The sequence below is a fragment of the Artemia sp. Qi Xiang Cuo genome, chromosome 17 (assembly GCF_049724085.1).
Source record: "Artemia sp. Qi Xiang Cuo chromosome 17, ASM4972408v1, whole genome shotgun sequence".
NCBI lineage: Eukaryota > Metazoa > Arthropoda > Branchiopoda > Anostraca > Artemiidae > Artemia > Artemia sp. Qi Xiang Cuo.
Window position 1 is genome coordinate 5,889,725 of NC_142810.1, and position 23,894 is coordinate 5,913,618.

The following is a 23,894-nucleotide window of genomic DNA, read 5'->3' on the forward strand; positions in this document are numbered from 1 at the left end:
TTTGAAAAGGCCTCGGGTGCACCCATGTACTTTGTCTTCTTGCTAACATATTACTTGATGCTCATCGCTGGCGAGAAACTTTGATCTTAGGTCAGTATGATGTCAGGAGAGCTTTTGACTCTGGGATTCATGCCCAGATTTTGGTTGAGCTGTGTAAGCGAGGCGTGCGTTCTTCTGTTATAAGGTCACTACGTGATATGTATAGGAACCTCAAGTTTCGTGTTCAATCGCATGATGGTGAGCTTAGTGGGGAGATATCCGTACATAAGGGAATTAAGCAAGGGGCTATAGCGTCTCCTACTTTGTATAATAACAGTGTTAATGATGCACAACAGGTTATTTCCCCTAGTTATATTTGCAAGCATATTGACTTGTCACTTCTGGGTTTCGCAGATGATCTTTTAAATCTGTCTCGGTTGCTTTCTTCATTAGAAAATAATTTCTTGCGTCTTGAAAAAAGTTATGCTGATATTGGTTTGCAGTTTAATGTAGAAAAGTCTGCTGTTTTATTTTTTAATTGTCCTGAAGATAATGCTACAGTCAGGCTTGGTGGAATTACCGTAACACCGTCTAGTCACATTACGTACCTTGGCCTGCCGATTGGTCGTCATCTTCGAGAGACCCAGTGTTTTCTTATTGAACACCTTTCTAAAAAAGTGCGCATTGCCTATGCGGGTGTTGTCACTAGCCGTCGCAATTCAAGCCGTAAATATTTGGCTCGGCTTTATAATGCATAGCTTTGCCTCATGTCTTGTACCTGTCTCCTTTTTGGAAGCTCCTGAGCGCACGAAACAAGATAGACATAAGGTCGGTATTTTTCAAGTATGCCCGATATCTTCTTCAAGTGCCGCCTTTTGTTAGAAACCGCCATATTGTTGCGAAATATGGAATTGTTGAGCCTCTGAGTGCCGTGGAGGAGGTAATTCAGATTTACGTGAAAAAACTAGGGCTTCTGGATCACAAGTGGGCCCACCTTCTCAAATAATTATGTTATTATGTAGCTCTTTCTGTTTGTATTTGTTTTTCTTGCCAGTTTTGCTTTTTCTTTCTTTTCCAGTTTGTGCTCTGTCTTTTTCTGTTGATTGTAAGACAGGTTATTAATAAAATTCAATCATTCATTCATTATTGTCTCGGAACGCGAAAATTTTTAACCTGACTTAATTTTTGTGTATATATAGGAAATTCTTGAATAAAATGTAACTATGTTTGAAAAGATTTTCACTTAGTCCTGTAGTGACGCTGTGGATTTTGACCTCAGGTACCTGGGTCCAGAATACAGGACCCAGGGATCGAACCTAGCTGTAGCAACACACTACAGGGCCTGGCATCTAGTTTCGGTGATGAGATTTTGCGAACGCGTCTTCACATTAATCCAAATAAAAAGAAGAAGAAGAAGAATTTCACTTAAATAAAATCTTGTATAGAGTCCATTTTATATAGATGGCGTTGAATGTCTCAATACGCTCTAGCTTCATGGTTTATTTGCACATCGCGGAAATCCGTCCGGATTTAGAAGTCCATGCGGATATTCTGTCCGTTTTCGTGCTTGAAAAACTCTAGCTTTCCACAACGATTTCGACAAATCAGGACATATTCTTGAAAGGCTTTTAAAGGAATAAAAGCAGGACTAATCAATATCATTGTTGTTTCAGACTGAATTTCTTTCTCTTTTTGTCTTCTCTGTCTCCTTCGCAGTATAAGGACTAAAACGATAGTCGAATTAGCCAATAATATTCTTTTAGAACTTGTCTTCATCCACGCTGATACATTTATTTGAAAACTTTACCTTAAAACTCAGCATTTTCTGAGCCATCGTTCGAAAAGATACGGACGGATTTCTGCATGCATTCCCGCAATGTGTAAAGCAACCATCATACTTGGGCTTTAATTATTGTAATGAATATGAATGTATTAGAAAATAATTCACCAATATGTTTGTATCCGAAATATCCGAAGTTTGTATTCCTTATAGCCTAATTATCCTTATTCCCTGATTATTCCTAATTATCCTTATTTCCTAATTATTCTTATTTCCTAATTATCCTATATCCTTATTTCCTAATTATTCCGAATTATCCTTATTTCCTAATTATCCTTATTCCTTATATCCTAAATCCTTATTTCCTAATTATTCCTAATTATCCTTATTCCTAAAACTTATTATTTACATTTATTCGAGTACGCGTCCTTGTGCCAAAACGCGTTAAGTGATTTTTATTTTCTTTTTTCTATCTTAAGCCAGAGGGTAAGGAAGTTTGACTCATTCCAATGTTCTTGGAAGGGTTTTGTATGTTATGACAAAGTGTGACAATGTGACGTTGCGACAAGAGGGAGAGGTTGTGACAACCTTATCAATTCTCAGTGAAAACGCACATTCCATTCTCGTCCTTTAAGCCATTAGCCCATTACTCTATTTACTATATTTATAAAGCTCATTAGAAAAACCTCATTAATCCGATTTCTGTCATTAGCCTATTTCTCAAGTTCAAGACTTGAAATAGAGTAAAAGGCTAATTTTTAATTATAAAGTAACAGGCCATTAGCCCGTTGCTCTAGTTCAAGTCTTGAACTATAGCAACAGGCTAATGACAGAAATATACTGGCGCAATTCCTATATATACCCAAAAATTTTCTTTATTCCAAGATAACAAGGTAAAAAGATTAAAAACCTCAACCTATTATGATTTTCTAATATAAGCATACTGGCGAATTATTTTCCTCTACACTAATATTCCTTAATATAAGTAAAGTTGAAATGTAACGCCGAAGTCCGTTGTTGAGACTATTAGCGCCATATATTCAGAAATATCTAGACCAGAGCAGTTCGGCAAATTCCCTTCTTCCAGGAAACTTTCCCCGCCAGGTACCCCCTACAAGAAGGGGTTCCTTGCGAACCATATTTGTGCTTTTCCATCCTTAACTAGGCGAGTGCTAACGTTCTCTCCTTTTCTACTGAGCAAGTAGTCTAATGTAAACTATTGTATGAGCTCTCAGATAGAGAAAGGGCAAATACCTATGGTCTTTTAGAAGAAAATTGGCTAATAAGAGAACTAAGGCTAGTATTAAGCTAATTATAAGGCTAAGGTATTCATATAAGCTCTATAAATATACTTGAACTTGAAGTTCAAGTATGAGGTTTGCACTCCCCTAGATAAGGATGGAGTCTTGGAATCTTGTAGGGGGGCGGACCACCTTTTTCGTTCCTTGAAGAGCAAAAACTAAGCATAAAAATAAACTTTTCCATCAACAAAATATATTTCTACATATTAGTATTAATCCTAAGCTCTTTTTTTTACCTAGATTTAATTTTTTTACTTTTTAAGTTGAATTTTCTTATAAATTTTGTTAATATAAACAAAATAATTTTGTATGTTAATACAAAACATCTTTATAACAATTGTCATTTTATGTCTTTGTAAACAGAAGAATTATAAGTATTCCCCTTTTAAATAATAAATATCCTAAACTGTTTTAAACGAACATATAATATTATATTATATTGTTGTTATTATGTAATAAATGTATAATAATTAATAAATATCCTAATAATGAAAACCGAAATAAGTTTATTTTCAGGTATATATAAGAATTTGTGCCGCTATTTTGTCTTAATTAACTTATGGTAACGTACCCGTTCAATAAGAAAATCGCATGCGTAGTTTGAAAGCTGCTTTCTCGGAATTTTTAGAAAGCTCCAACACATTTTGGTACTTACGTGTTATCCTGACCAAAATAAAAAAGTTTGATCTGTTTAAAACCGGTTTTTATGTGTGCACTCTCAGATAATCAACTTAGCCAGAGTGAGATAAACTACTATACAGTTATATTTTAATTAAATATTTAATATTTAAAGTTGGATAGGTTAGGTATTTACTATAATGTGTTCTGGGCAGCCTGATTTCCATAATTCTTTGTTGTAGATTCATAATTTGCTACTAAAGTATTATATTTTCATCATATTTTGGTATATTTCAATAGGATTAACCTAAATTCACATCTTGAGTGGGCTTGGGATAAGACGTAAATACCCTCATTATTCTCGGGTTGATTCTAAAAATATTAATATTTTTTTTTTCCAGATTCAATCATTTGATGGTCAAATATCAAGAGTGTCTAGTATGAAATCAGCTATATCCATATCTGAAAAGGAGAAGTATCAGTTGAATTTAAAAATGGACAAATTGCAGCAAGAGTTGAAAAAGGCCCAAGAAGACTGCGCTGAATCATATCAAGGTTAGTGTTTCAAGGTCATTTGCGCATGAGTTCAGTGTTTGTCCTAGACATACTTTTCCTCCTAGATGTCCTTGAAGTTTTTCTGCTATTTTATTCTTTTCTTTTCTACTTTTGTTTCTGCTTTTCTTCACAGCCCTTTCTACTTTTTTCGACAAACTCTTGTAAAATCGAAAATCAGACCAAATTAATCGACATCACCTCTCATACAAAAAAAAACCGTTGTTTTAGCACAACTGACAATCCCCCCTTCAAGAAAATTCGAAAGGATGCTGCCTAAAATTACAATTCATCGGTTTATAACCCCCTCTTGAAAAAATCTTTTATATCCCCCCCCACTCTATTGGTCGAGCCTTTGAGCATGTTTGCATTCGCATACATAGATGAGTGCATAGATAGATGAGTGCACAGGGGCATCAATTGTGAGGTTAGGATATTTGTCCCCAGGGATTTTTTGGCCCACCTCCCCCCTAGATTTTAAAAACACCTTTTTTTGGTATTTTCGTTAAAAACGCTTTTTTCGTATTTTCTTTGAGGAAACAACAAAACTGCTACTCTATTTAATAAACCTAAATATGTCCAACTTCCCTCAGAGGCAAACACACCCTCAGATCTTACCGCAGGTGTCTATGGCCAAGCCATTCGAATTAATAAAAGATATATAACTTTATTCCTTAATCAAAATTACCAAAAAAATTATACTCCACATTGTTCAACTTCCAATTATTATTCAACTATGCATCCATTCAATTTAGTGCTAATGTAAGAGCTGAACTCTTTCAATAAAATTAATTTTTATTTCTATTAATGAAATTAATTAAAATGAATTATTTAATTATTTTAACTAGTTTGGGATCATTGGGATTGATTAGTTTGGGATTTGGGAATAAAAATTCGGGAAACATAAAAATAATGTTTTACGTAAAAATAACTGCGAAAAAAAAAATATAGAAGAAATCGAACCCATTGCCTCTAGATTTTGAAGAACCCTCCCTCCTACGTGTTTGTGGGTTGACGTCACTGTGAGTCTCGAAAGCTCCTACCCTACGTAAGTACCTGATTTCATGGTTTTATATAAAATTCGACTGTATTATTAGCTTATTAACAATTGTTTTATAACTATGCTTGTTACTTCTTTTTTTTTTAGCAAAGTTAGCAACGCTCGATTGGGATCTTATTCATATTTAGGGAATTAATTTAATATGAATATTTTTATAAATTAAAAAAATATATAAATGATATAATTTATATATTATAAATTTTTACAGATATATATTGGTATATTTTTAATATAGCTCTTTACCTTTGTGCTAGAGATAATTTTTTTGGTTTTTAGTATGTTCAGACTAAATAAGTTTTTTTTTCTTTATGTCTATTCAGCTCAGGCAGTTCAAAAGAGTGAATCAGTTTCGAGCAGATGAAATACAATTTTTGTAAAAATTGATGTCTAACAATAACCGGTACTGATGCATTATGTGGGCATCGCTATATATTGTACAAGGAAACCAGTCACGAAACCCGTCAAACGGGCTATTTGCAAGAGACCGCTATAGATAAATGATTGCAAAGCCGTGGTTTCTCAATGAGTTACAATATTTAAACGATTTTTTTGGAGGGCTTAAGGGGGAAAAAGTACCTAGGTTAAGTTAGGTGTCGTATTTAATAGATGGTATGCTTTACAGCCAACCCCCCTCCCCTAATGTGCAAATATATAGCCCAAATTTGTTCATAAACTATTGTATATTCATCCTATTTTATTTTATTTCATTAGCATTAACCAAACTTGACTATCTTTAGCGGTGCCCGCATAATGCACCAGTACCCAATAACCTTAGCCAGGGGCGTCAAAAGTGCATTTCAATTTGGCACTTTTCCAACAGTACAGACCGAACCATTTCATGCGGTTTCTAACATGGTTGCCAAATACTTGAATAACAATAAGATATTCTCTGGGCCTGTACACACGAGGGAGGGCATGTTCCCGTAAGAACTGAGCCTGTGTCTTAAATAATCAAAATCATATATTGTGTACAGTGAATTCTTTAGAATTTTGACGAACAAAATGTTTTTTGTGCCAAATTCAGTAATGTAAAGCACAGCTACGTTGCCTGTTTTTTTAAGCAATACTAGTCATCTAAATATTTCGTCAAATTATTGCTGCCATACAAAGCACTAAGGTAAATGTAGTTGTAACTACATTTGACAACTTTTTGTTTCACAGCTACTTTTGACAATTTTTCGCCAAATTTTTACTACTATATGCAGTGCAAAGGTAAATGTAGTTAGAACTACATTTGACAACTTTTATTTTTTTTACAATTACATTTGACAATTTTTCGTCAAAATTTTACTAGTATATGCAGTGCAAAGGTAAATGTAGTTAGAACTACATTTGACAACTTTTATTTTTTTACAATTACATTTGACAATTTTTCGTCAAAATTTTACGAGCAGGCGAAGTAAAAAAGTGAATAAAGTGGCAACCTGGATTAAAAGAAATTTTTATTCGACAAATACATTAAATATTTTTTTGCCAAAATTTTACTTGTATAAGGAGTATAATCTCACAACTTTTTTTTGAAAGAGCAAAAAAAAAAATTGTATTCCTCTACCTTGGCATTTTGGATTGACTGGATAATATGTAAATCTTTAACATTCAAAGGGGATATATATAATAAACTTAGGTATTAAGACGGCAATCCTAACATAATAGAAAAAAACACAGTTAATAAAACCTGCTACCTGTTGCATGTGGCAATGGCTCTTTGTGGATATCCCGTTAAAGTTCAAAATACAAAAAAAGAAAAATAACACATAAGCAAAATTAAGCAAATGCTTTATTTTTATTGAAAATGAAATAAACTGAACACTTCCCACAAAATTGAAGACTTTAGGACTATAACTTAATACTATAAATGAACTATAAACTAAGGCTATAAGATTAGGACTAATAATATTGAGAGAGGACTGTAACTATGGGGCACGAAAAAAAACATTTATTATTTCAAATAAAGCAAGAGTAATGTGGATCAAAGTTGAAGCGACCATCCATTTTATATAATATTTTATTTATTATATATTTTATATATTAGTATGACATCTATTATCTATTTTATTTACGACCATCCATTTTGTATAATATTTTATAATATTATATATTTTATATATTAGTATGTTATCTATTATCCATCTTGTTTATGACCATCCATTTTATATAATATTCTATATATTTTATATAATATTTTATATATTGGATATTTTATATATTAGTATGTTATCTATTATCCATTTTATTTACGACCATCCATTTTGTAAGAATGTTATCTATTATCCATTTTATTTACGACCATCCATTTTGTAAGTATGTTATCTATTATCCATTTTATTTACGACCATCCATTTTATATATTTTATGTATTATATATTTTATATATTAGTATGTTATCTATTATCCATTTTATTTATGGCCATCCATTTTATATAATATTTTATATATTGTATATTTTATATATTAGTATGTTATCTATTATCCATTTTATTTACGACCATCCATTTTATATAATATTTATATATTATATATTTTTTATATTAGTATGCTATCTATTATCCATTTTATTTACGACCATCCATTTTACGCTATATAATATTTTATATATTATATATTTTTATATAAGTATGTTATCTATTATCCATTTTATTTACGACCATCCATTTTATATATTAGAAGAAATCTATTTTATATCATTCTTCTGCTTACTATACAGTAATAACTTCGTCGTTATCCTTTAAAGAGGTTAAAGACAAGAGTCAGTGGCGTAATTTTGTCAAAATCCCGGAGGGGTGGGTGGAGTTGGAGTCATTTTTTCCAAATCAAGTGAAAATGACAGTGAAAACCGAAAAATGAGTCATATAGTAACATAAAGGTAAAAATATAATAAAGGAAACTAACCTAGTTTTCCTGAATACTTGAATTATGCAGGCTTATTTTAATTTTGACAAAAATTTTGCAGAAACAAAATTTCAGGTGGGGGCGGAGGGGATAAAATGAGGTCTGGGGGGAATTGGGTTTCGAGGGGGTAGTTGCCCCCCCCTTCTCCATTGCAAATTACGTCCCTGACAAGAGTGTTACAAAATAGCCTAAAGCAAAAACTTGCAATAATGAAATTAGATAAATAAAGAATTATATAGGGTTGGCAAACAAATACAAAAAAGTAACTTAAAGGTTTTTTTTTAGGTACAGATGAGCAAACACTCATGCTCCGGGAGTCTAAGAAGAATTTGGAGCAGCAAGTAAGTTTCCTAAACTCGGTCATTGTTGATATGCAGAAGAAGAATGAAAATTTGAAAACGGAAATGGAAATTCTTCGAGCCACTTTGATGGGACATGGCGTCACTGATCATAATAGGTGAGCTGTCCGACACTATGTGTCGATTAAATGAAAAAATTGCCTGATTTTTAAAAAAGCTTTAAGCTTGCGTCAACAAAAATGTGGATTTTTTTTTGTGAGGAGGAAGACCATAGATATGTGTTTATTTGTTGTTTTTTTTTAATTTTTTTCGCAGTCGTGAACATGTGGAACCAATGATACTAGAATATTGGGAGAGGGTTTTTTCGAAAGAAAGTGGAAGGTTCAGCGCATTTTTCAAGTGATCTTGGAGGGCAACTAGGCCCCCTCCCACGTCCCTTTTTCCCAAAAGACAAGGGCATTTCCTGGCATTATTTGAAAAACGGTTAGAAATTAAATAAAGAGAAATTTTCAACTGAAAAAGGAGCAACATTAAAACTTAACACAAACAGATATTCACAAACATCAAAACAAGAAGAATAATAGGGAATTCTTTTCGTAAGACAGTGGAACTCTAATTTTAATGAATGAATATTTCGGCCCTATGTCTAAGGGCCGTCCTCAGCAAAACAAAAATATATAAGAGAAGAAAGACTTACAACAACATGCGACCAATAAAACTAAAATCATTTTTTTTTAAAGAGTCTCAGCATCCTTTCTTCAGAGAAGTTCAACCAGGACTGGTAAATAAAGTGAGTTAAAACAAGGCGTTTCATTGAAATGAAAGAAGAATCATTAAAAACACGTTTTTATTGCTAATCTTGCCTTTTTGGCAGCTACAAAACCTCAAAGGTTTGCAAAACCTCAAAGGTTTTAGCAACCTCAAAGGAAGGTCTTTTTGTGACTGGTTCCAGTAGACATCACCAGTAGACATTAAGACAGAACAAAATATGACGAGACGTCACACAGAAATATGACAAAAAGTCAAACTTTGCCGTAAAGAGTGAGGGTTGGGGAGGGGCAGCTCTTTCATATACGGAATTATTTCTGTTTGTTTTAAGTTTTAATGTTGCTCCTTATTTTCAGTTGAAAAAGTTTTTTTAAATTTATAACCTTTATTCAAATCATGCCAGGAAATCCCCTTATTTTTTTAGAAAAGGGGCTAGTTGCCCTCAAATCTTTTTGGTCGCCTAAAAAGTGCCCTGGAACTTTTAATTTCGTTCGAATGAGCCCCCGATATTCTAGGGTCGTTAGTTCAATATTATCACCCCAGGGAAAAAAATAAAAAATAAATAAACATGTATCTATTTTTTTTTTTTTTTTTTTTTTTTGCAAAAAAATTAATATTTTTGTAGATACAAGCTTGAAACTTTTTTTAAAGATCTCGTAAATTTTCTGAGGCTCATAGCATTTCATGAGTAACATTAAACTTAACGAATTTCATATATTCGCAAAAGAGCTAATTCTTTTGGTGTATTAATTGTTATCGAAATTGCGTTTTTTAGAGTTTTTGTTACTATTGCGCCGAGTCGCTCCTTACAGTTCCTTACCACGAATTATTTAAAATATCAGATTAGCCTAATTTATGTCTATTTTATTTTATTTATTGTATTTAAATTATTATTTATTAAGGATTAAGGACCCTTAACATTGTGTTTTGACGGTACGTTCGTTCTGGATTCCTTAGTAAACTTACGGTAACATAAGCGTAAGATGGAAGGAAACGCAAGAGAAACTAATCAAATTTCAATTTCTTATGTTCACGCTTAGAAGGTAGAACTGGATATCCTTGAGGAAAAATGATTGAGTTTATAGAAGCTGTAAATGTTTGTTTAGCTCAAAGAACCCTTTTTTCAAGGAAAACAAGCATGGACTGAGAAAATTTTACGAAAAGTAAAGAGAATTAGAAAGATTTTTTTTTTCAAATATGTGGAATTTAAGTAATTAGAAAGCATACTTTCCATACTGATTAGGTTCCTCGGCGATAACTCCGCGAGCTAGTACCAAATTAAATTCATTATTATTGTATGTTGATGCCATGTTTTGTAAATTCAAATCTTTTGCGAACGATAATTATGATCGTTGGTTTTGAGCTTACGTATGACAAACTAGCGATCTAGTATGAAGAGAACAGTTGACTAAAATGAAGGTGATAAACGTAAGAGCCCAAACATGAAACGTAACAATATTACACGTAACGTGAAGTCTCACGTTGTTAATGTGAAAGGTCCTTTATTTTATTCAGTGTTATTATGTTATGTTTTATTTATATGTCGCTATATTATTCCTATTTTATATATATCTTTTTTCAATTTTTGTTCAACAGAACATTAAGGAACAAAAATTTGCTAAAAATGCATAAGTTAGTTTTTACTTTACTGAAACTCTCTAAAGGCCCATTAACAACGTTTTGGGTGTGTTGTTTTAATTAGTATAGCTGGAAACTATAACAGTGAAATTCGTTTCCCGACAATGATTTAATGTAGCCTAAGGATATTGAATATAAAATTTGACTGCAAAGATTTGGGAGCAGTTTACTGAAATGAAGGAGATAAACGTAAGAGCCCGAACATGAAACGTAACAACATTACACGTAACGTGAAGTCTCACGTTGTTAATGTGAAAGGTCCTTTATTTTATTCAGTGTTATTATGTTTTGTCTTTATTTATATGTCGCTATTATATTCCTATTTTATACATATTTTTTTCAATTTTTGTTCAACATAACATTAAGGAAAAAAAAATTTGCTAAAAATGCATAAGTTAGTTTTTACTTTACTGAAACTCTCTAAAGACCTATTAACAACGTTTTGGGTGTGTTGTTTTAGTGGGTATAGCTAGAAACTATAACAGTGAAATTCGTTTCCCGACAATGATTTAACGTAGCCTAAGGATGTTGAATATAAGATTTTTGTCAAAATAAAAAAATCAAAATCTCCTTTATTTCAAAACACTTACACGGTCGGGTCAATTCTTTTTTTTTTTGTCAAGACAATAGTAAATAATTCAAAAAGTCTACAAAAACAACATGCAATTTTAACATTCAGTGACATGGTCAAAACACACAATTTTCCCAATGCTTACACGGTCGACAAAATTACAAAAAAAAATACAAAAATTAAAATAATATACAAAATTAATTAATTAAATTAAATTAAATATACAAAATTAAATTAATATACATAATATATATAAAATTAGGCATCTAAGTTATAAAGGCGAATAAACCCAGGCACAAAACTTTTTTCATGGGTTGTAAATGTTTCAATTGGTTGAGAAAAGTCACACAATCATATATATTTAAAAAAATAGGAAAAATCCGGGATTAAATTTTTAATTTAAAAAGAGAGCTCTATGTGGTACTTATGTAGTTTTTGGCAATAGCAGGCGCAAATTTTAAAAATAAGAAACCTGGGTGAAAAATCATCAAAAATAAGGTGAACAAGTATAGCAGCAAACAGCTTAATAATGGGTGGTTTTCTTTTGAAGGTGCGTTGCCCATTTTAACTAATGAGCTATGCTTATTTATTTTAAAGGTTTCTAATTGACAACACTGACTAAAATGTGGTACTGCCCCAAAGTTGGACCTCTAAAGGTGGTTCCAGGGGACAAAATGTTTTTAGGGTAGTACCGCATTTTCATCTTGGTGTTGCCACGTAAGAATCCACTGTGGTACTGAGACGCCAGAGGCCAACACAGCTGTGCGCGCTCCTCCTCCGCCCAAACCTACTTAAAGTTGCCCTCTCTTGGGAAGTTACTTTAAATCATTGTTTCCAATGTCCTTTGTTCGTCTTAAAAGTGTTAAGCTTTTAAGCCAATATCTCATTTTTGTCAGGGTTGCCATGTTGAACCTTAAAAATAAATAATCCAAACTAATTAGTTAAATTTGACAACACTTTTCGTCCGTAATAATTCATTCGAGTAAAATACGGTTTAAAACTTTGAACTTTTTTTTCGGACGCTCACTTGTCCAGCCAATCAATTACATTAGATTTTGTTCGGCTGTTAATGATAACAAAAAGAAATAAGGTACATAAGGTCTCGTTTTGCTTGGCATAACTCACCGGGCCAGCAGCAGGATTGGCTTCAACTGGACAGCCAATCATAGCCGTCGGAAAAATGGGAGGCTGTCCAGTTATATTGACTGTCCAATCAGAGCCGCATGTTCCAAACGATCCGCCTACAAAAATGCTGCTGGCAGGATAAATGATGTCAATCAAGACGAGGCTTTTATTATAGTATTAGTTTCGCTCGTAGGATAACTTGGCTCTAAGAAAAGGTTTTGGCGTCTCGATTAGGATAAAACCGAATTATCGATTAGGATAATATCGAATTATCGATAGGATAACTCGAATGTCCAAAATTTTGGTTTCTAACGATCAATCAATAAATTTATTTAAGAATAAGATCTATTGGCTAAAATAGCACAAAAGCTAGCATAAGGACATCAGAACAATTATAATGACAAAACAGACGTTAGGGGATAAACATAAAACAAAAGTTAAATACAATTATTAAAATGGGAAACAAAATAGTGGACAAAAGAGTTATTGTACCTCATGGTCAACATTTGGGGACACAAGTCTAGTTAGGTTTTTGGAGCTCTACGTGCATCGAGTCTTGTATTTGGAAGGATTGGGGGATTTTCTTTAAAGGGGGGGGGGAGAAAACGTCGATGATATTCAGAACTAAGGCACTTCTGACCAAAGTTCATGGTAAGGATATGACGTCGTGATTCCGTTATAGTGAGCTCAAGAAGAAACAGAGAAAATTTTTTTACAAAACTTTAGACCCCCCCCCCCCACAAAGGCTCTTTGGCCTGTGAGAGTGGGAGAATACACATAACATTAAATAAAATCACTAAAATAAAACAGAACGACAAGAAGTAGAAAAAAATAATTATTAAACAACAAAACCTACCATGCCAGTTGAAATAAGTGAATTAAACGAATTGAAAAGGAAAGATAGAGAGGGGAAAAGAAGGGAGGAGAGAACTAACTCCTTAGGCATAAGAGGTGGTCGGTTAGCTCATTTTTAGATTTTCCATAAGGATGACATAGCCTGATTTTAACTCGTAGGGAACTCCATATAGAGGCACAACATGAAACTGGATTAAAATCTGATCTCGTGCTTTTGGTTTTATGAATGAAAATATCCATGTCATTTTTAAGAGAAAAAGGAACACAGGATTCCTTTGGTAGTTCAGAATTTAATAGATATAATTGTTTGAAGAAGTTAGGGAGGAGTCCATGAAAATACTTAAAAATGAAAAAAAGAGGAAAGAAAGAAAGATAGATGATTGACCATCCAATAAATTCAATTGCTAATTGCTCAGCATGAAATAAATGCTGAGCTGGCCTGTCACCTCAGACACTAATTTAATTGTTCTCTTATATATTTTGAAAACGGGGAAGGTAAAAGAAGAGAATGTCGATAGCCATACTGTTGGACAGTAGTATATATAAGGTTTAATGAGAGAATGAAAGAAGATCTTTGTTATTGCACCAGAGAAGCAATGACGAAGCTTCCGAAGAACCCATAGGTTTCTGCAGAGCTTAAGTTCGACAAGAGCACAGTGATGTTTAAAAGAAAGGTTATGTCCAATAAAATACCCAGGAATCAAACATGTCTATCAGGGGGACGAGTTATATCACCATGAGCGATAGAAACAGTTTGAACCAAAGGGCAAGAAGTACCTGATCTAGAAAAAGTAAGTAGATAGTATTTAACTGGATTTAGGGCAAGGTGATTTGCATCAAACCAAGCAAAGGTTCTTTCTAGAACAGAATACACTTTCTTGATAAGGGAAGAATCCTTAATTTCTGAACACCCAAGAGTACTATCATCTGCGAATGCAAACAGCACTGGGCCTTGAGCTGCCTCACTAGGTGGAACAAAATTGTGATCACAAATACTACAGCAACGTCGTTTAGTTGTTCAGATACAGCAATAAAAATATCATTGATGAATATATTGAATAAAACAGGTCCTAAGATAGACCCTTGAGGGACACCAAAATTAACACGGAATTCATCTAGAAGCTTACGGTCAATACTGATAGACCTTTCAGATAAATAAGTTACAAACCAATGAAAACTGTTTCCCCGTATCCCTATGTGTTGCATTTTGGAGAGTAGGATAGTATCTGATATACTGTCAAACACGTATCTGACATCAAGGAAAATTGCAGCTGGAATTCTACCCTCATCAAGTGCCTTGTGAATGAACTCCAACAATTCCATGCAAGCATGTTCTGTTGACTGTTTATGGTGGAAACCAAACTGACTGTAATGGGAAAGCTGTTTTTATCAAGAAACGACAAAAGTATACATACATTTTTCAAAAATTTTACTAAAGGCTGATAAAAGAGAAATTGGTAGATAATTAGAAGGATCATCTCTAGAACCACCCTTATGGAGAACAACTAATCTGGCAGATTTTAGGGCACTAGGAAAAGTTCCATTCAAAAATGATAAGCTAACAAGAATGGTAAGAGGAGATAGAATAGAGGATAATATAAACTCTAAGGCATTGGCAGGAATTTAATTAGGTCCACAAGAGGAAGATCCTATCCTCTCCTCAGAGACGATTCTCTGGACTTCGAACTCGGAAACAGGATCCAAAGCCATAGATTTTTGACAAGAAGGACTGGGGTACTTTTTAAAGTCACTGGTAGAAGAAGCACTAATCAAAATATCTTCGGAAATTAATGGCCCTATGGATGCAAAATAAGAGCAAAATTCATCCATTAGGACCTGACTATTAGTTATTACTGCCCCTTTAGAAATTAATTTATTTGGTAATTTATTCCTTTTGGAATTGGGATGAAGAATTGTGTTTATAAGTTGCGGAACAGGATAATTTCACTCTCAGGAAAAGTTTTGACGTCTTGTTAGGATAAAAGACAATTATCTGTTGTCAAGCAACAAGGATTCTTGGAGAGTCCCAACGCAGGATATTCGAAAGAGCGAAAAAATATTTCGCTAAATGGCAGAAGATGTCCTCAGACAAGTGATGAACTGTACATCAAGAGATATCTTGCGAGCGATTATGGGCTGCCAAACGTGTGCATCTCAAATGTCCGTCGTCTGAGTAATCTGCAAACCCAAGGACAAGCTGCAACCACCAACACCGGAAACAAGCCTGTTCCTATAATGTTCTCGGCCCCTGATTTTAAGACTAAGAAACAAATCCTTCAAAAGTCTTATGAAAGAAAAGGGTCAGATACGATCCAGTTCCGTAATGATATCTCAAAGACTGACCGCGAGAAAAGAGCAAAGTTATACAAGGAGTTGCAGGCTAGACGAGCACAAGGTGAAACCAATTTGGTTATCTAAGGCAACACTATAGTTCCAAAAAACGTGCCGACTCGTGCAGTCCTGCCGGCTGAACTGGAACTCTAGATGATATACCAAGTGAAGTAACTTCTGTAAATAGTCAGTTAGGTGGTAGTGATTTTCGAAGTACAGTGCATACAAGTGATAATTATAGTGATGCAAACCCAGAGACTTCTATGTCTTCTTATGGACTTAGTACAGATGCAGGCAACAGCCATTGCAAGAAAATTACTGGACTTAGTGTGGGGTTTAGCAATGTTGATTGCCTTACCTCAAAATTTCAGGAGGTCAGATGTGTCCTCTCCGCAAATGAGGCTGATATTTATGCGTTTTGTGAGATTAAACCAAAGCAAGCCTCCCTACCCCTGGCAGAATCCCAGATACAGACTGATGACAAACTTATTGACAGATGGTGGCAGAGGAATAGCCATATATGTACGAGAAACGATTCAGGTAGGCACTATTGATATTAAGTCAGAACATGAGCCATGTGTAGAACAAATTTTGATATCTATTAACCTACCTTGGGGTCCAATTATACTTGGTTGTTTTTACAGAAGTCCCACCTCGACGAGTCTGGAGAACTCACTCTCGGCTATATGCCGGTCTATTGATGGTGCTGCTCGAAAGTGTAAGAATCTAGTCATAGTCGGCGACTTTAACTTACCTGTGATTGAGTGGACTGAGGGGTACGGCCACACGAGTAACGCGGTTACGCAGTCTTTTCTTGACTGCTTAGAAGCACACTCGCTGTTCCAGGCAGTGACATTCCCGACCAGATATCAAGAGGGACAGAATCCTTCACTCCTTGATCTCGTTTTGGTAAATGATCCTGAGTCACTCATTGATATAGAATTGCAACCCCCATTTGGAAATAGTGATCACATAGCTATAAAAAGCAGATTTCAATTGTACCCACAGACATCGAATCTAACCAGACATGTGTATACAAACTACAGTCAAATCAGGCGTGAACTCTGTCAGTGCGATTGGTCATTTGTCGAAATGATGGAGGTAGAGGACACGTGGGAGAAAATGAAAAGACTTTACTAAAGCCTTCAATAAAGTCTGCCATCGAAGGCTTCATTTGAAACTGAAGGCAATTGGAATTCAAGAGGGAGTGGTGGACTGGATGACGTCTTTCCTAAAGAGAAGAAAGCAGCAGGTCAGAGTTTTTGGTGAAGGTGGCAGAGCTTACTACTCCGAAATAGCTGAGGTCTTAAGCGGGGTTCCTCAAGGAACAGTTTTGGGACCTACACTCTTCAATGTATATATTAATGACGCTCCAAGAACCGCTACATGCAAGCTTAGCCTGTACGCCGACGACTCGAAGCTCATTGGTCCTGTCGGAACTCAGCAAGGCGTTACCTCAATACAGTCAGATCTTGACAGCTTTGGCTAATAGGCCAAGATATGGAGGCTCGAGTTTAATGTCGATAAGTGCAAGGTTCTCCATTATGGAAGAAACAACCCACGATGGCAATACTTTATGTCAGCAAATGCCGGTGTGAGACAGCCACTCTCTGAGAGTACCTCTGAAAGAGATCTGGGGGTCGTTGTAGACGAAGACCTTAATTTCAACTGCCACACCCGAGCTGCAGTAGCAAAGGCTAACCAAACTTTCGGTCTCATCAAACGTACAATGACAAGTAGATCCCCTGCAATAATCACAAAACTTTACAAGAGCCTGGTGAGACCGAGATTAGAATTTGGAATGTGTCGCCACGCCAATTAATAAAACAGACCAGATGGCTCTCGAGTCTCTCCAAAGACGGGCGTCAAAATGCGTAAAGGGGCTCAGAGACAAAGAGTATGCATGCCGACTGCAGAGCCTCAAGCTACCAACTCTGACATACCGTCGGCGAAGAGGTGATATGATAATGACCTACAAACTGCTCAAGTCCGATGACAAGGACCTCTTTCAGCCTGCCCAGTCGTCAAGAACCAGGGGTCATTCAGCGAAGCTTTTTCGGAAGCGTGCTAATACAAGGAAGAGGAACCATTTCTTCTCCAACCGCATCATAAGCCTCTGGAACGATCTGAGCAAAACGACAGTGAGTTCACCATCCGTTGACAGTTTCAAAGCCAATCTCGATAAGGAATGGGAAACCAAACTATGGCTCACGCAATGGGATGAAGCTGATGTCCCGTGGCCCTATCATCACTAACTGGCGTACACTGGACTCGTCCATATCGTTAGCAAGTGCCATTTAAGGTAATGTCCAAAATTTTGGTTTCCGAAATAGAATAATTTCGCTCTCAACTTGCGTTGTGAATTTAGGCTCATGTGTATGACTAAAAGCAAATTTGGTTTTCTTTTCGTTGTTTTAAAATTATGAAATTACAAGGCAGTATCACACTTTTGTAAGTGTTGCCATGTTGAACTTGGAAAATAAATAAGCAAAACTAATTTGACAATACTGTTCATTAGTCAAAATGCAAATATTAACAGTCTATTGATTTTCAAGGACAACTACACCTTTACCGAAAGCTAAACCTTTTAAGCTATTTTGTACTATGTGTTCTATTGAATTTTATCTTGCCTGTCTACTAACCTGATTTTTGTTCCTACGATCAATTGAACTTGGTTTGAAATGAGAAGTAATATTAGTTGATTCTCTTTCTATATAATGGTGATAAATTGGGTTCATAAAAATACCCCCAGTATCTCTAGTTAAAACGAGGTCTTTATCTATGTATTCTTTTAGATTCAATTGCCTCCCTAAAACTTTGTGGTAAACTATTTACTGTGGAAACTAAAGAACGTCAAAAAGAATTAAATGATTTATTTAATTATAGTTTTAATTAAATAAATTTTAATTTGATTATTAATAATTTTTAAAGAATTAAATGATTATTAAATAATTAAATTAAATAATATTCTAGACGCCAAATCTAGTCTTGCATTTGTTCTGGCTTTTTTCAGTTTTTCCTCTGTCTTCTTCCAGAAAAATTGCCTACGAAGGAGGATTTGCTAGACGTCTTCCAAAGAAATGGTTGCCTGACTGACTAACCGTATTTCAAACTGTAGGCTGTACGAAAATTTTGGTTTAATGTCGCTTTCTATGGATATAATGAGAGAAAGGCTGAGTTGGCTAGGGAACGTTCTGCGGATGAAGGATGACAGATTGGCAAAAAATACCCTTTTCGACCAACCATCTAGGGTTAAGTAGAAAGCAGGTCGTCCTCGGTTGGGGTGGGAGAAAGTCGTAAGGAAAGATTTAAGGGAAAACGTATATATTTTTGTTTTATGCTAAGTACAGCAGTAGCTGGTCAGAAACATGAATTTTCAGAAAATCTGAAACAGGAACGAATTGAATATTCGCCAGAGATGGCGCGCCTGCTGCAATACTATGACAACCCAAAATTTTAATAAAAAGCTAGCAAAAATGAAGTAGGTATTTTATGGAATATTTTGTTATGGCCTACATAGATTCTTCTGCACAGCAATATTCCTGTATTTATCTCTTTTTCTAGCAATCGACGTAACGGTATTCCAAACCATCGAAGTTCGAAACCGAAACTGCCTCCGCGTCTTTACTGTGATATTTGTGAAGCGTTTGATACTCACGACACAGAAGATTGCCCGACGCAGTCTTCAGAAGCGTATCTTGCAGATCAGCAAGTTGGCCAAGATCCAAAAAATGTCAAAGGGTCGGATAGGCCCTATTGTGAAACCTGTGAAAGTAAGTGAACTATTTTTCCACAATTTGGGATTGGGGTTAAGGGCACATTTATGATTTTTCGCCGGGGCAGGGGGTTCATTAAAAAAAAAACTTTACAAATTTGTTTATATGCAGTTTTGTTACTTTTTTACGAGTCGGATAAAAATTTGGAGGCGAGGTTTGGAGGGCCTATTTTATAAGGAATTGGAAGTTTCGGTGCCCTTTTTAAGAGACAAAAGGGATTGTAGGGCAATCAGCCCTCCTCCCGTGTCCTATATTAATTAACTAATTAATTTATTTTTTCAACCCATCAAAAATACAAAGCATGACGATGGAGTATAAGAAAAAAGAAAATATAAGAAAGAAAATGAAAAAAAGGACATAGAAAAAGAGGAGTAAATACGTACAAACTAAAAGAATAAACCAAACATTTGGGAAAAGTAAGCCACTCCAAGGGTGATAATCCTCTAAATGAATCATACAAATAAATACTATATAAAAATGATAATAACCCAGCAAAAAATTAAGCAAACGAGCATTAAAACAAAAAATCCTTCCAAGGATGGTTCGACGGATAATCTGGAAGCTTGGAAAAAGCTTATCTGCAGCATCAACAGGATTCGGCAAGCTGTATCTCTCCCGCAGTGTGCCATTCCTAGTCCAAGGAGGAACCTGAATAAGGAACTTCGAATATTTGAAATAAGCCCTCCTGATTTCTATTTTACCTGATTGGTAAAAAATGTCCCAGAAAGGAACCAGGTATGGAACATGAGGAAGAGAAACATCATTATATATTGTCCCAAAGGTGTTTACCAAGATTGAGCTGTGATCGAACTGCACCAGCATACGCGTTACGGATCTTACGTTCGGTTCGGGCAATAAGTAATTTCCGATAACTACCTCTATATATATATAGTAGCGGGAGCCCGGCGGAGTGATTGTAGGGTGGATTGTATTTCTTCAATAAAAACATTCTGAGGGAAAAAAAACCTCACAATTAAATTCTCAAGAATAAAAATTATAATAAAAAAATTTAAACTGTTTTTATCTGTTTGTCTCGTTCCCACTCTTTAGCTATATTTATATTTTGAAAGGTTCTTTTTTAGCTCTTGTCTAGATCTCATTTCCTTTTATCATTGTCACAAGTAAGGTTACCTTATCTAGCCATACATTCGTATTACCAATTTTTATAATATAAAGTAGTTATAGTATAAAGTAATTTGTTGGGCAGTCACGGACTGCCGTGGACTTTAGTCATGGACTAAAAATTAGATAGGGGAGAGCAAAGTAAAATATCCAGACAGATATAAGAAATGCCAATAATTATAGAAGGGAATTTGAATATATTGACAATAAGGGAATTATTGGAGGGAATTTGGACTCGATAACTCCCTCTCCGCCTCGCACACATGGCTGTTTTGCAGTGTCTTCTTTTCTCTTTATCCTTTTTTCTTCTTTTACTTTACTTTCTCGTTTACTCTTTTACTTTCTTTCGATAAATCTTTCTTTTTTTCAGTTTTTGGTCACACAACTGAATAGTGTCAGGATCTTTTCTTTTCTCTTTGTCAGGACCTTTTCTCTTTTACCTTCTTTTTACTTTGCTTTTTCGTTTACTCTTTTACTTTCTTTTGATAAATCTTTCTTTTTTTTCAGTTTTTGGTCCCACAACTGAAGACTGTCAGTATGTTTTCTTTTCTCTTTGCCAGGATCTTTTCTCTTTTACTTTCTCGTTTAGTCGTTTACTTTCTTTCAATAAATGTCTCCTTTTTCAGTTTTTGGTCACATAACTGAAGAGTGTTGGAATGTTTTCTTTTCTCTTTTCCAGGATCTTTTCTCTTTTACTTTCTCTTTGCTTTACTTTCTCGTTTACTCTTTTACTTTCTTTCGATAAATCTTGCTTTTTTTTCAGTATTTGGTCATGCAACTGAAGAGTGTTAGGAATTTTTCTTTTCTCTTTGTCAGGATCTTTTCTCTTTTACTTTCTCTTTACTTTACTTTACATTCTCGTTTACTCTTTTACTTTCTTTCGATAAATCTTTCTTTTTTTTCAGTATTTGGTCATACAACTGAAGAGTGTCATGATGGAGAAAGCTTTTAGTCGTCAGCCAAATTTTAAACTTATTTTTAAATTTAGTTCAATCAATAGTGACCTGTTTTAGTGCCTCGATGTGATTTTTGTAATCCTCCCTCTGATGCTCCCCTTTTTGTTAAACCTGTATAAGCATGCAATAACTGTAAAGGTAATGAAACATCCGACCGTGTCTAGTGGAACTCTGGTGTGTTCATTCAGTTCTCTCTCACCCCAGCAGAACAAATCATGATGTTGTTTTTCCCCTTCATCTTTTTATTTTCCTAGGTCTTTTGGCTACTCCACGTTTGAAAGGAGTTTAATGTATTGCTGGAAAATACTGTCTTTTATAGAATGAAAAATAAATACTTTTTTCAGGGTTCTATTATTATTCCAAAATTCTTTTCACTCAAACTACTCTCCAAGTGAACTTCCATTCACGATCAATTAAAAGTTTTCCAGCTACTTGATAATCTCCCGGGGACTCCATTAGGGAAGGAGGCTTAAGATCCCCCTCCCCCGATATCCCAAATTTTCCTGTGTTTTCTTGGCAGGCCAACTAATACCAGTTGGGATTTATGAGGGGTTCTGAGTTGAAGTTCCATGGTAAAGGCCAAATTGCGGAAGTTCAAGGCTTACCCCCCCCCCCTTCCTCCACGAAAAAGTAGAGAGCTTCAGTATTAGGCTACCATTTTCTGCTCGATTTTTCATATAGGAATTAATTTGCTAGTTTTTAGGGTTATTTCTCCATTTGAAATATGAGTATATATCATGAATCTGTAAATGTTGCCTTTTATGCTCGCATGGTTGAATCAGTTGATCGTTTTTCGTAGCTTGCTTTTAAATTTTCCTTCGATGGTTCCATTTCACTGATTTTAGCGTTATTTTGGTCTTTCATTGCTTCTACATTTGATTTGAAATATACATCTATGTCACAAATTTGGAACAATGGCGCTTATAATCTCGAATGTCCATTCCTATGGACATCTGGTCCAGTGGAACAGGTCAGGCCAATGACTCTAGAATTATAAAATGCTTGACATTTATTTTATTTGTATTTTAATGTCCATATGTGAACATCATATGTTCGTTTTCGAAGTTTGTAATCGGGTGAATCCAATTAGGCTATCAAAACTGATGCACCTTTTGGTATTTTTACTCATGCTTCAACTTTAAGGGAGGGGGGTTGTTAAAACCATGAGAAAAATTTTGGGTTACAAGTCAAATTTTGCATTATTTTGAAGAAGTGGTTGCAGTGATGCGTTTGTTATATCGTTTACAATTTAGATGAAAAGCATTGGTGTTTTCGCAACGAAAAATGATAGTATCCCAACTCTCAGAAGAAAAACAAAACTATTGTGCTATTTCCGAAAAAACATTTACAGAAAAATATTTTTTTATTTTAATCTCTTTCGTAAAAAGCTTTATTTGCTGTAGAAAGTAAAACCCGCTGTAGAAAGTAAAACCATTAGGGTATTGACCATTTGAGTATTCGTGATATTCATTGATAAGAAATTTTTTTTTTTCCAAAATTAAAGCCCTTAACCAAATTTCAAGAAGTCGTGATCTGCCTACATCTTTTTGTACACCAAAAATGGTAGTCTATGCCAATTTTCATGGAAAACATATAATGCCATTTTCAAGAAAAAAATTATTAAAAATAAATAAATGCCAATAAGTATATGCCAGTAATCAACGTTTCACCAAGGATTTCCCCTATAATTATGTCTGTTGAACTTTCTTTTAAGTGATAATCTCGGGAGACCATTCTTGAGTTGCAGGGTCTTACAAAGCTATTGTTAAGTACGTAGTGTGAGGTGTCTGCTCGTGCAGTTAATTCGTCTGTACAGTGTTTATTTTGCTGAGTTATATTTTCATAGGAATATTTTAGTGCTTTAACGGTTGAATTTGATCTATTAATCCCGGCTGTTTTACTTATTTTATATTTCTTTTTTCGACGTAAAATGTAAGTTCAGTAATTTTGAAATATTTTAGAATAAATTTTTATTGTAAAATTTATATTTATTTTGTTAAGAATAAATATTTATTTTGAAATAAATTTAGATGAAAGTCTAGGAGCAGTCCAGTACATAAGGAAACATGTTAAGAAAACAATTTTTACTTTATAATATGCAGAATAATCCTAGTTAACATAGTTTGCAGGGGGAGAACCTTTATCTTCACTTCTTTCACTGTTGTAAAAAAATTTTTTTTACAAAATTCTGAAAAAAAGATCTAATTTCGTAGTTAGACGCCATCAGTCCTACCTACCAAAAACATATTAATAGACAAATACTGATAATTTAGG

General features: G+C 34.5%; 1 protein-coding gene and 1 non-coding gene across 3 annotated transcripts in view; one reads left to right on the forward strand and one right to left on the reverse strand.

The window, feature by feature from the left end:
• The window catches only part of CLIP-190 (Cytoplasmic linker protein 190), a 231,548-nt gene extending 207,858 nt beyond the window's left edge, over positions 1 to 23,690 (forward strand). For both annotated transcript variants that reach the window (XM_089103477.1, XM_089103478.1), the window contains 4 exons: positions 4,080 to 4,233; positions 8,465 to 8,636; positions 19,331 to 19,539; positions 21,570 to 23,690. In XM_089103477.1, coding sequence (XP_088959603.1) covers positions 4,080 to 4,233; positions 8,465 to 8,636; positions 19,331 to 19,539; positions 21,570 to 21,616 — 582 coding nt within the window. In that variant the 3' untranslated portion in view covers positions 21,617 to 23,690. The remainder of the gene's footprint in view (positions 1 to 4,079; positions 4,234 to 8,464; positions 8,637 to 19,330; positions 19,540 to 21,569) is intronic.
• LOC148941838 (U6atac minor spliceosomal RNA) lies at positions 2,846 to 2,958 on the reverse strand. Its single transcript, XR_016143231.1, has one exon. It is a non-coding gene; the product is annotated as a U6atac minor spliceosomal RNA (small nuclear RNA).
• Positions 23,691 to 23,894: the final 204 nt, after the last annotated feature.